The sequence below is a fragment of the Thermobia domestica genome, chromosome 17 (genome assembly GCF_964235325.1).
Source record: "Thermobia domestica chromosome 17, izTheDome1.hap1.1, whole genome shotgun sequence".
NCBI classification, from domain to species: Eukaryota; Metazoa; Arthropoda; class Insecta; order Zygentoma; family Lepismatidae; genus Thermobia; species Thermobia domestica.
Genome location: NC_137470.1, coordinates 88,704,898 through 88,718,963, shown reverse-complemented (window position 1 = coordinate 88,718,963; position 14,066 = coordinate 88,704,898). Strand labels below are relative to the sequence as shown.

Here is a 14,066-nt window from a genome sequence, read left to right as displayed (position 1 = left end):
GAGAACTGTCTGTTGCTCTGAGAGGAGAAATCATAGGCCGAGCAAAAATGGGACAAACTGTGCCTCAGATTGCTAGAGATCTGGGATGTGACAAGAAAACGGTCAAGAAATGGGTTCAGCGACATGAAGAAGGTGGTGAATGGTTCAGGTCTCGGTCAAGAAGTGGAAGGCCAAAAGTGACAACTTCAGCTCAAGATCAAGCTTTAGTTACAGAAGTAATCAACAGACCTCTATGCCACACGTCAATCCTCTTGGACAAAGCCAGAGAATATAATTGTTCTCACGAAACAATAAGAAGAAGATTATTGGGGGCTGGTCTACACTGTTCAAGACCAGCTAGGAAGACTCTCCTGACTGAAACTCACAAGGCCAGACGAATGGAATGGGCACAGAATAATATAACCCAACCTCAGTCATATTGGGACTTAGTCATCTGGACCGACGAGAAGATTTTCAAGTCTAACCAACAATTCAGAGTTATATTGTATAGACCGCGCGGAACCAGGTATGCTGAACAAAATATTATCAGAACTTCTTGTTCAGGACGAATATCAGCACACTTTTGGGGATACATCACGGCTGCTGATCCTGGAGATTTAGTTGCAGTGCCTGAGAGAATGAACAGCAGTGTTTACATTAATATCCTCGAAAATACGTTGTTACCATCCTTAGAAAGAAACTTCCCCGAACAGGAAGAATATATATTTATGCATGACAACAGTGCTGTTCACACTTCCCGGCAAACACGAGAGTGGCTAAATGAACATCCAGAGTTAATTTGTATTGAGTGACCCCCTCTATCCCCAGATTTGAACCCAAATGAACATCTGTGGGCCTACATGTGCAAGAATGGGAAGAGAGACGTGAAGACAGAGACCAAACGTTTCTTCAAATTCATGTTATGGAACTGTGGCAACATTTTCGTGACACACCGTCATATTGCTCGAGACTTGTATCTAGTATCCCCTCCAGACTTCAAGAAAATACTGACTCTGGAGGTGACTACACGAAGTTACTGACTCTGGAGGTGACTACACGAAATTACTGACTCTGGAGGTGACTACACGAAGTACTAGTGTGTTATTTTTTGTGTAAACATTTATTTAAGTTTCATTTATTTATTATATTTTTTTCAAGAGCAATACTTTCGTTCTTCATTCTTTTCCTTTGTTTGTTTACTTATTAGTTCGTTAAAACGTAAAGGAAGAGTAGTATATCTTCAAAAAGTATTTGTGAATTTACTTTGAACGTTTCTAAGAATACATTTACTTTTTTTCCTTACTCTATATCATGCCCAATATTACTTTCATTTCAGTTAATTAATAACTTTATTTCACATCTCGGATAAAAGTATTATTGTCTTTTTAACGATATTTTTCCTTTTGATTGTGTAATTTCTAGTTTCATCGAATTATCTCAATTCTAATGAATAAATCACATTTTGTTTATTGTCCCTTCCTTAGCTAAGTTCGAATTCGAGAACAATTTGGTGTAATATACGTTCTTTATTCTTCATATTGTGCAGTAATGACAATATTAATTATTTTTCATGAGTCCAGTTGATTAGTGAGAACTTGGACAAACATTAACCTGGTGATTCTTTACGCAATAACAAGCGTAAAATACATTTTAGCTATTCTTTATACTTCATAGCGATGAAACATTCTAACAGTCTGTTAGCGTTTCCTTCCTCGCCGGGGCCGCGGTGGCTCAGTGGTAGAGCGTTCACCTCTGGTGCTTGGGGTCCTGGGTTTGATCCCACCCCACGCCAAGTGAACTTTGTGGTGGACAAACACCGTGTGCGTGGGTTTTCTCGGGGTTCTCCCGTTTCCCCCCACTTTCTTCATTCCACCATTTCATTCATTTTTCATAATCACCGTCTCCTTTAGCCTAGCCGGCCTAACTGTGGGACGTAAAACTTAAAGATTTCATTTCATTTTCCTTCCTCGCCTTCCGATTGAACTGTCTGTGTACTGCGCATGCGCCAGTCAATTTCCATGAAAGATCATAAATAACCCTGATACTTTCTATAATATTTACGAAAGAATGTGTAATAGAATCTATATCAACAACATACATCATTCATCTAAGTAACGAAAACGTGTTCATGTAACAAATTAATAGATATATTATATCAAAGTAAATTAGGTTTACATTTTAGGCAATAGAAAAATGTTATTCTGTAATAAGAACTACTACTCGAAGCCTTTGCTACAATCACTAGTTGTTACCATAGCCGAGTGGTCTAAGGCGTTCGGCTTGTAAAGCACCATTCGAACCTACTTCGACTCCCCGCCGGGTACAACGTCTTTTTCTCTCTCTTTTTTCACCTGTTCTCGATGTTTCTGTTTGTGTTCCTGTCGGATTCGATTAAATAGAATTTCGAATAGAGACCAATATATATGATAAATAATCATTTATTTGCGAGTCTGCACTCGTACAATATACATTTTCGAGATTTTGATTTTGGAAATGAAGTGTATATAATATTGAATAGTAAAAATAGTAAAATAAAAAAAATATTCGTATAAATATTGATTAATTAATTAGTGTTAAACATGGCTTTCCAATCAGGATTATATAGACAGGACTTACTTCTAAGTGCAATCCGAAAACAAATATTTGAGTTTTAATCTGACCCAAAGTTGGTAACTTACAGGATAATTTATACATGATCGGTATTGTAATTTTTATGCTTTTATTATAATCCTCTATAAGTTATGATTTTACCAATTCTAAATGTAGAACGAGAAACAAGTGTAATATTATATTTGTTACGAAAAGCTTTTAAGCAATGATGCTTTCAGGACGTGATCTGAGGGAGAATTTGAGACCCCTCTCGAGCTAAGAAATTTCCGCCTTCAGGACCATATATTCGATCGCGCTCAATTTGGACTTCCAATGTTTGCCCTCCACCCGCATATTGAAATTCCCCCCGAGAATAATTTTCTGAAGTCACCACTGTTTATAAATAGTTTTTCGTTACAAATCAGAGGATAATGGAGTAGTGAGTATACTTAATTTTTTTAGCTATGGATTTAAGATTCGCAATTTATATAACGTTCCGTTCTAATCGAATTTGAAACAAAAGAAGTTTTCAATGAGTTACTCAAAGAAATATTTTCAGCCTCCGGATAAAAATAGGAAGACACTTAAAAAAGAAACAACTTGCTACAGGGTTTGAACTTACAAACATGTGATTGATAGTGTATCGATCCAAACCACTCGACCGTTTTGCAGGTCTTTTGCACCTATTCATTTTCCTTTTGTGAAAGCAGTTTACTGTTCCATATTCGCTTTTGTTTATTCCGATACGACTATGAGTTCTCAGTAAATATTTGGACGTTACAGCTCTTGCAATGTATAAAAGTGTTTTTAGAATAAATCACAATCGATATTATGTCCTAATAACATACGTAAAACAGGTTGAATTCGTGAAATGATTGAGGTTGGACTGAGCGTAAATGTTTTCATAGTTAGGAGCCTGGATATGCAAACCCGCTTAACGTGGGGATTTAATTTTGTGAAATTTGGTACTTAAATGCTCCTTTGTACAGTACATAGTGTGCAATTCACTGGCTACATGGACACTACACCTTAACCTTTAACTCTGTTTTAATACAACTTCAAACACAAAGCAAACAGACATTCTTTGTCATGTGCTAATAGAAAAGAGCTTTCATAAAAAACTCAGATATAAGCCGAAAACACCTAAATGGTTTTCTTTGGGTATAATCCCCACTACCCGGCTTGACTCCTCTCTCTTGATCCCGCTAGTTTTGAAAATTAAAATTCATCGAATTAAAATTTAGTCAACATTTTCTATGTAATTTAAACTCCTACTATGAATTAGAATCCGCAGGTAAAGTTCTGGACCCTCCCCCAAAACAATTTCGGGTACGTGCCTGTCAATCACTTGTGAATCACGTAACAAGGCAAGTTTATTTTAAAAAACAAATAATACTCTCAGGAAAGCAATAATAAACCTCAAATTAAATAAACTACAAGAGAATATAAATTAACGCCAAAATTTCCATGCTCATGACGAAATTGCATTTAATCGAGCTTGTACAACAACCCCTTCCACAAATTATTAAATACATTACTTGAATACCTTAAGTTCCTAATGTATTAATTTACAGAAACAATATCGCACTGATTTAATAAATACTTTGATTTCCACAGTCTCCACACTATTGACAATCTATTTTGCCACCCTGTCGGAAAATCATACAAATACTTATGTAACGTCTATCTTGGGCAACAGTTTCCCTCCAACTGCACTGACCAACAAATGACACACGAAAACCGTTCTAGTCGCACGATTGTCAGGTCATATTTCTCTTTCCAGCGAACGGCATATCAATTTAAAATGCGCCTTTGCTGACGACTGCAGAAATGGGAACAAAATTTTTAAAGTCTGTAAAATAAGAATACATTAAGACTCGAAGCTATGTTTGAAGCTCAGTAAAGTTGAACATCGCCTAAAAATCGCCTAAAAATTGAACATCGCCTATACCAACAAATATCATAATCGTCGATTAATATCAAAGGAGTACGGATACAAACAGCTACTTTGTAAGAACGAAAAACCGTGAAAATTTAGTTGGTTACAGCTATGCTAATGACATTCTCCATTTTCTTTTAAATTTCGTACCAAGCTATTTTCTACAAATAGTACATTTTGAGGAAGAAATGTACATGGTATTGTTGAAGGAACTGAATTACACATATATTTCAATTTTTGAGCAATTAGTGTCATTGGTTTAAAAAATATTAACTGGAGACTGCAATTTTCCCCTATTTTGCGAATTACCCATATATATATGAACTATACCGACAAACTGTAAGAGGTGATTCCTCACATCAAAATAAGAGAAAAAATTAATATGCACCTATGGAGAAAAGTGCATAGTTTCAGAGCTAGGCTGTCCGGAATCGCGAAAAAGCTAAATTTCAACAAGCCATATTTCGAATTCCAAAAACTGTGGATCGTGGTCCTTATCAGCGTAAAGGAAGCCACGCATATACAAATCCACAAGTGCATCATATTTCATCAATTTTCAATAGGTGTACAGGATATTCCCTACAGGGTGTAATTTTCAGATATGCTCTCAATAGTTTTCAGATATACTTTGATTTCAAGGAGGGTCCAAAGTAGGCAGGAGGTAAGCCTTGACAACAATGGGCATCCAATGCTTCGGAGGAAAGTCGGAAGTGTTAGGAACCGGCAGCTTTTTTTTTTTTTTTTTTTTTGTGCGTGCGTGTGTGTGTGTGTGTGTTCAGAATAACGTGTAATGCGATGTATTTCGTCACGGTATATTTCACATTTTCTTCACTTATAAGCGTGAAAGAAAATATGGCAGCACGCGTTTTCCCGAGTAGAGAGACCGTGCTGCTGACGATTCTTAACACTTCCGACATCGCGCCAAAGGATTTCGTGTTCACTGCTATCAAGGCTTATCGTTTGCCTACGTCAGACCAATCATAAAATCAGAGCATATTTCAAAGTTCCGTTAATGGCATGTCTGGAAACTTCACCCCGCAGGGAATAATCCGTACATCTATTGAACATTAATGAAATATGCATTTTTTGATTGCGTATGCGTGTCTTCCTTTACGTTGATAAGAACCACCATCCACAGTCTCTCGAATTCGAAATAGGACCTCTTGAAACTTGGCTTTTTCGTGATTTTGGACAGCTCTAGCTATGAAATTTTGCAGTTTTCACCATAGGTCCATATGAACCTTTTCTCTTATTTTGATGTGAGGAATCACCTCTTAAAGTTTGTCGGTATAGTTCATTAACACCCTGTGTATATATATAATTCGATAAAGCAGGTATAAAATGCTTAGCAGGATTGCTGAAATGCAAAATTGGGGAAAATGAAAGTAACATAGCTGTATTTTCAGAATAAAACGTTATGTTGAAGTTTTTATTTTTGTGAAACATGGATGCATTTAAGGACAGTGAACTCTAAAATTCGTCTGTGTGCTTCTCCGCTAGGTCCAGTAATCTATTGTTTTCTCGTAGGTTCTTTTCCATTCCAGGTTAAGAAACACAAAACAACCCTACATTTTTTCAATACAATTACTATTTATCATTACACACACACACACACACACACACACACACACACACACACATATATATATATATATATATATATATATATATATATATATATATATATATATATATATATATATATATATATTATTACATGTAACCTGGCGATTTCTGAATGTCACGCATGTTCATGACTGTGATGACTGATATCTGACAGATTAGTGAGAAACTACTGTACTTCCAAAAAATACAACAAAAAACATGTTTATCATACCTGGAACTTCTGAGAGACGCTGCTAAGATTTTCTCCTCGTTCCAATGCTTTGACTGCAGCTTCCCTTTCTTCCGGACCATAAGTTTGCTTCAATTTAGCCCTCTTGTACAAATAGTTTCCCCCTGAATCGTTTACTTCCATATCTTTCTGCACTCTTCTCCATAAGACAGTTTTAGGTATTTTAAACATATCGGACGCTTGCTTCAAACTTGCACCATCTAAAATGAAATGGAAGTACGTACAGAAAGTTGCCATACATATCTAACGGAGGCCTATTTTCTATCAGGTTAACATAAAATTATTTTAAAATTTCACGAGGGATAATAAAATTTACTTTGATTACCATTATCATTTGGAAATAGTTCATACTGATAACAACTTGTACAAGATTGCCTTTTATTTAAGGTGAGCTCTTTACTGAGCTTCACAATTAAGACATTAACAACAGATTATTATTATTATTATTATTATTATTATTATTATTATTATTATTATTATTATTAGGGATATTATGGTGTAGAATCATGTTGCTACCATATGTTTTAAGCTTTATATTTTGCACGAGAGTTCCTTTTATTGTAACTATTTGCATATATGTATATACCTAGTTTGGAAATTTAATAGTGGCGGCTATTTATTTACAGAGAGGAGATATTTCTGTGAAACTGTACTTGTCTTTCGATATAGTTACTGGACGTTTCCAAATGCAGCTGCCTATTGCTTTGATAATATGAAGCAAAAGTGTAACCAATAATTATGTAGTTCGGGCTAAACTTACGAACCGTCTGGTTTCGATCAGTATCCAGCAACGTACAACCTGCACTTCCTTTTCCCTAACACTACAGAGGTCCGGCCCAGGCATGTCTCCGAGAATTGGAGGTTCTCATAGGAGGCTTTTACCTACCGTGCAACTGCTCTGTCTAGCAATGCAAATTTCTCGCAAGACTCACTAATACATAGAATCTTCTTCCTATTTTCCTCAACCATAGGTTGGTGGGCAATATGGAAATTTTAAAACTTTTCTCTCCCTTAGGAAAGCTGTTTTATACTTTGATAATATCTCTTCTTCGTAACTGCATCTAGATATTCTATCCTTGGTCTTCGTCTTCCTGGTTTTCCTTCTGCCTTTCCCTCTATCAGCACGGTGATCCAATCGGAGTGCCGAATAAGATGGACATGCATGCTGTTTCTTCTTTTTCCTATTATCTTCATGATCTGTTGTTCTTAAGGATCACAAATACAGGGAAGCGGACACGTACAATTTTTATCTAACTCTGTTGTTTCTATTCCCAGAACATCGTAGGCGAGTTTGACAGGTATTCATAAACAACCAGTTGAGAATGCTCCAAGAGCATTGCCAGAACCAACTTAAAAAGAATGGAGAGAGAGAGCAGGAAGGATAAATATCATTGTTCCTAGATGTAAAAGTAAATCTTTTTGTCCATATCTTCTTCTTTTGATAGCAAAAATTAGCAAATTATCATCTCTCTGTGACTTACAGTTCTCGAGATATGGCTGCTTAAATATCTAGAAATTCGAAATTTTTTAGCCAATATCTGGGCAACGGTGGCCAGTAGACAATTAATCAGTGGCTCTTAGGTATTGACCAACACCAATATGATTTCTGAGTGACTTATGGTTCCCGAGATTTGGCTCCTTAAATATCCCGAAATCGGAACTATCTTTTGGCCAATATCACGGGAATGGTGAGTCATAGAGAGATGATATTGGTGTTAATCAATCCCTAATAGAATGTTAAACATTTTCGTACCGATAATCATTGATGGCCACTATACAACTGGACACCGGCCAAGCCAATGGGACGGTGGCCACCGGTTACTGTTTGGTGCCAAAATATTTACCATCCTTTTAGATGTTGATCAAAATCAATATCATCTCTCTACAACATATGGTTCCCGAGCTATGGCTCCTTAAATATCCAGAAATTAGCCATTATCAAGGAAACGGTAAGTCACAGGGAGATGATATTGGTGTTAATCAATACCTAAGAGGATGGTAAACACTTGGTGCCGATATTAATTGGTGGCCACTGGCCAACTGGCCCTTGGCCAAACCAGTGGCCAGTTGGACAGTGGCCACCGGTTTCTGTTTGGTACCAAAATATTTACCATCCTTTCAGATATTGATCAACACCAATATGATTTCTCTATGACTTACGGTTCCCGAGCTATGGCTCCTTAAATCTCTGGAAGTCGGCCACTTTTTGGCCAATATCTCGGGAACGGTAAGTCACCGAGAGATGATATTGGTGTTAGTCAATACCTAAGGGTATGGTAAACATTTTGGTACAGATAATGATTGGTGACCACTGGTCAACTGGCTATTGTCCAAATCATTGGCAAGTTAGACAGTAGCCACAGGTTACTATTCGGTACCAAAATACAGAGTGTCCAATATACAATGCAACCCGGAGTTTGGGATAGTAGAACTTTTGAATCTGAAGTGATACACGAATAATGGTTATACCAAAATGAAGCTTTGTTCATGCATATATTCTTAAACTAGGAAGCAACGATTCAAGTACACTAGGAACCACACAGTGTTGCCAGATGTAACCAAAGGTGTAATTTTTTCTTCTTCTTCTTCTTCTTCTTCTTCTTTTTTTTTTTTTTTTTTTTTTGTTGCAAAACATGTAAATTGACTCATAACTCACACGTATGGATGTTCTGTCGTTAATTTTCAGTTTGTTTAGTTGGAGTGGCTTGGAAACTATGGAGCAGAAAAAATATATATATTTTTTTTCATTTCCACCGATAACTAATCGGATGAGACCTCTGTAAAGGGGAACTAGGAAAATCGTAGTTTTCATAAATTAACACTCTGAATTGGCAACTTTGCTGATGTTTCAGTGCATCAAAAGATGTGTTACGGATCTGTCTACATTATGCAATTCCTGAAAACAATGAAAAACACACTTTGAAATTATCACGACAAAACGTTTACTTACATGCACCCGGCAACATTGCTACTATCAGAAATGAGTTACCAGCTCTACAGCGGATGCTGTGAGTGTCCCCTGTTTTGATTCCAACACTGGTTCACACGTTTCACCAGGTTGGCAGTAACTTTACGAAGATTAGAAGTGTTAATGTTCTCAGTGGCACTGCGAATGTTCATTTCAAGGTCTTGAATAGTTCGAGAATTGTTCTTTTATACCTCTTGCTTTAAATAGCCCCATAGAAATGAATAGCAGTGTTGCCGGGTGCATATAAGTAATAATTTTATCATGACAATTTCAAAGTTTATTTTTCATTATTTTCAGGAATTGCATAATGTAGACAGATCCTTAACACATGTTTTGATGCACTGAAACATCAGCAGGGTTGCCAATTCAGAGTGTTAATTTATGAGAACTACGATTTCCCTAGTTCCCCCTTACAGAGGTCTCATCCGATTAGTCTGCCGTGTCGCGACAAAACGCTGTAACTTGAGTTACATTGTTTTGTCGCTATAAGCATTTTTGAATTTCCCGCCACCGATATTTATGTTCACCAGGCCCAGCATTGAGCTGAGTCAAATACTTTTGAAAATATACCAAAGAGAATTTTGATGTAAGTAGGAAATTAGCCGGTCTGTAGCGACTTTACGGCTCTTTTTCTCAAAACTGCTCCGTCAAAGTTACAGCGTTTTGTCGCGACAGGGCAGTAGTTATCGGTGGAAATGAAAAATTCTTTCTTCTGCTCCATAGTTTCCAAGATACTCCAACTAAACAAACTGAAAATTAACAACAGAACACCCATACGTGTGAGTTATGAGTCAATTTACATGTTTTCCAAAAAAAAATATATATATATATATATATATATATATATTTACACCTTCGGTTACATCTGGCAACACCGTGTGATTCCTAGTGTACTTCAATCGTTGCTTCCTAGCTTAAAAATATATGCATGAACAAGGCTTCATTTTAGTATAATCATTATTTGTGTATCACTTCAGATTCAAAAGTTCTACTATCCCAAACTCCGGGTTGCATTGTATATTGGACACCCTGTGTTTACCATCCTCTTACAAGGTATTGATCAACATCAATGTCATCTCTTTACAACTTATGGTTCCCGAGCTATGGCTCCTTAAATATAAAGAAATTGGCCATTTTTTGGCTATTATCAAGGGAACAGTAAGTCACAGACAGATGATATTGGTGCTAATCAATACCTAAAAGGATGGTAAACACTTTGGTGCCGATATTAATTGGTGGTCACTGGCCAACTGGCCATTGGGGAAACCAGTGGCAAGTTGGACAGTGGCCACCGGTTACTGTTTGGTACCAAAATATTTACCATTGCTTCAGATATTGATCAACACCAATATGATCTCTGCATTACTTACGGTTCCCGAGATATGGCTCCTTAAATCTCTGGAAGTCGGCCATCTTTTGGCCAATATCTCGGGAACGATAAGAGTGACGCAAAAAAAATTAATAATTTTCTCTGATAGTTTTTGATGCTCTATTGAATGCAGGGTTCAAAATTGAAAAAAAAAATCGCAAATAACAGACAGACACACAGACACAGAGAATTCAGTAACGAACTTTTTAAGTTCGTTGAAAATTTCAATAACAAATATCAAATATCTCTCATGCTCGAAAAATATACCAACGATCGTCGTAGGAATAGAGACGAAAGTCGTCTTGTACAGTAAAGGTACAATAAATAAACAAATATGACGTTTATGAAATAATATCCTATGTCCTATGCAGGGACTGCTGCCTCACACTACTTGGGCAACTTCCTAGAACGAAAGATGTATATCTTCCACAATAGATTTTTTCTCTCATTTGGCTTTGTGTCAAATGTTTCTGTTCATTACTCATTCAGAATCATTCTAAAAGTCGTGCTGAAATAAAAACATAAGGCGAATCCCACTTCCACTTCAAGGGAATTGGTAAGGAAAGGTACATCATCTTCAGAAATACATGCCTCACACAAACCATCAAAATTATTGTGAGAGAGTTTCGAAAGCTAGAAAAAAAATGCTTGCTTCTTAGAACTCTCATTTATAAACAATACTTTTAAGTGTACGATGACTAGGACACATCCGTCGATTTGAAACTTTCGGCTCGAACAGTTCCTCAATCCATCAAAATTCTTACAACGGGATTTTATTTGTCAAGTTGCAACAATAATCATAACCAACAATTTTAGATCGTACATTCAGACGAAAGACAATTCTTCTTTCTCTTTCTTTTCTTTAACGTCTCACGTTATGCACTGACGCTACGGAAAACAGTGATGAAGAGATGGATGATAACAGTGGAATGACGAAAGTGCGACGAAAAGGGAGAACCCACCATAAAAACCACGCACACAATGTTTGTTCACTACAAAGCCTACTTGTTTGGAGCTGGGACTATTCTTCTGGTCACGGTGTATGCGCGTAAAGCAGTAAAGTATGCGCACGGCTTCTGTACTCCTTTTTCAATTAGTGTGTCGCCTTCTCCAATTAGCTTTTGTACTTACACTCGAAGTAGTCTCGTTTAAGTAATAATTATTTTATTTACTCTAAGTACATAGATCCTAGGTACTCTAAGTACTCTCGTTGACGTAATGATTGATTACTCAAGCGACTCTCCGAAACAAGGACTGGAAGTCAAATTTATCTTGACATAAATTTGATTCCTTCAACCATACAAATAAATGGCACAACCGAACACTGGCGTAACTAAAAGCTTGGGGGCTCTCCCGCAGACAGCATGGAGTGGGGCCCCACATGCGGGGTCCTTATTTACGCCCCTGCAACCGAATACTGGAACTACGATAAGCGCATTAATTAAATTAATAACGCTGTGAATTATAATGTAGATAGATATAGATATATAATCTATTTAAAACAAAGCCTTTTTCTTGATTTTTCATTTCCGAAGTTTAGAATTTTGCAGTATTAGGTTCTCAATGAATAACTGCAAATTAGAACATTAACTTTAAGCATAGACTTGAACGATGACTATTCATTTCTATGAATTATGTGAAGCTCTTAAAGCGTTGTGAGATAAAGTTGTAAAATAACTACCAGCAGTGTTTTGTCCAGTTTTGTTGATTTTGAGGGGAATCTAAAACTCTAGGGGATGACCATATTCATGACTTTTTAACTTTTGTTGCAGGTATTTTCAAAAATCTTTGGAGGAATTCTACAACTTGAGGGAGGGGGGAAGCGTCAAAAAACATTGTACTGTAATATATTTGCAAATTAGGTAGGCTATAAGCAATGGGAATAGATTTTTATTCATAAGTTACTTTATACTAGATGAAAAATTAATCTAACAACTCTGTTTAATTTGAATTATCTGTATTATCTGGGGAATCAAAAATATTATATAAAATCATGATAACTATTATTTACAACCGTTGTCAATCCAATGTTTGATAAAAATCTTTCAACATTTCTCCATAACATTTCATCTTGGGCAACCCTCTTTCAAATCATTCCTCAGTGCTTCTTAATTTCACTATACAATACGGTATCAGGGCCTCTTCTAGGTCACTTCTTATCATTTACACAGAAAATAACAGGAGAACATATTATTGAGAGTGGTCAAAAGAGCAGGAAATATTTCAGCCCAAACTAATGGAGGAAGTGTCCAGTGGACATCTTGACAGAGGACGAAATGGCAGGTGGATATAATGCAGGGTTTATAATTACAAGCACATTGCTATTTAATTGAATTTTACACCATAAAATTTTAATATACTGTATGCGCACATTTAATCATTGTACAAGTATTTATATTTGATTGCTATATAATTGTGGGTACATATACAGTATATTATAATGTTATTACATATAATCTTAAATGTTCTTGGGAGAAAATTAACCTGACTAACATAATGGTTAACGCGGTGACTTTTGGTTCAAATATTTTAATACGATATTTTAAATTAAAACACAATTTATATTCTTGTTCCAACGGGTAAGCCTTGCCATTCAAAGAGGCAACGCAATAAATGTTTTAAATTCATTCCCATTCACACACAAAATGGATGACATTTTTTATCTAAAATAAATCCTAGAATATTTTGATATAAAAAAATGTTCGATTTACAAGTTGAAAAACATACTAAACAACGATGAGTAAGGAAATTAATATTTGTGTGACATTCTATAGTGATTTTGTCATAAAAATGAAGATTCACTTATCAATGATATCGAAATCGATTATCAGTTATTGTTAAAATTTTAAAATTAATGTTTTTAAAAAATTAATACAATCAAGAATATTATTGATAGTCTCTCGACTGCGGAATTCAAAGTGCCGTCACATACATCTTAGAACAAGGTCAAAAAGTCACTCACAAAATAAAAATATTATGTGGAACTTCAAAAAAAAATTGTCATATTAATGCTATGTACTGTTGTTGTACTACTATTGTATTTCATATGACAGAAATTAGAAATTAAAGACAAACTTGTAGAAACTAAAAATAAATAAATAAATATATATATCTATATCTATCTATCTATCTATCTATATATATATATATATATATATATATATATATATATATATATATATATATATATATATATATATATATAAGTAAAGTAAGTATGAAATAACTGTACATAAACTCAAAATTCGAAATTTTAATTATGAAATATCTATATACAATTTTGGAATTCGAAATTGATTATAATAACATGAGATAAGCACTAAAGCGCTTGATTGACAAACCAGAGTAAGAACTGAAAATAAAACAA

General features: G+C 35.5%; 1 protein-coding gene across 7 annotated transcripts in view; it reads right to left on the bottom strand.

Annotated features, from left to right (window-relative positions):
- The window catches only part of LOC145673820 (uncharacterized), a 234,519-nt gene that overhangs the window by 57,191 nt on the left and 163,262 nt on the right, over nt 1–14,066 (bottom strand). For all 7 annotated transcript variants that reach the window (XM_081743587.1, XM_081743592.1, XM_081743586.1 and 4 more), the window contains one exon: nt 6,345–6,562. In XM_081743587.1, coding sequence (XP_081599713.1) covers nt 6,345–6,562 — 218 coding nt within the window. The remainder of the gene's footprint in view (nt 1–6,344; nt 6,563–14,066) is intronic.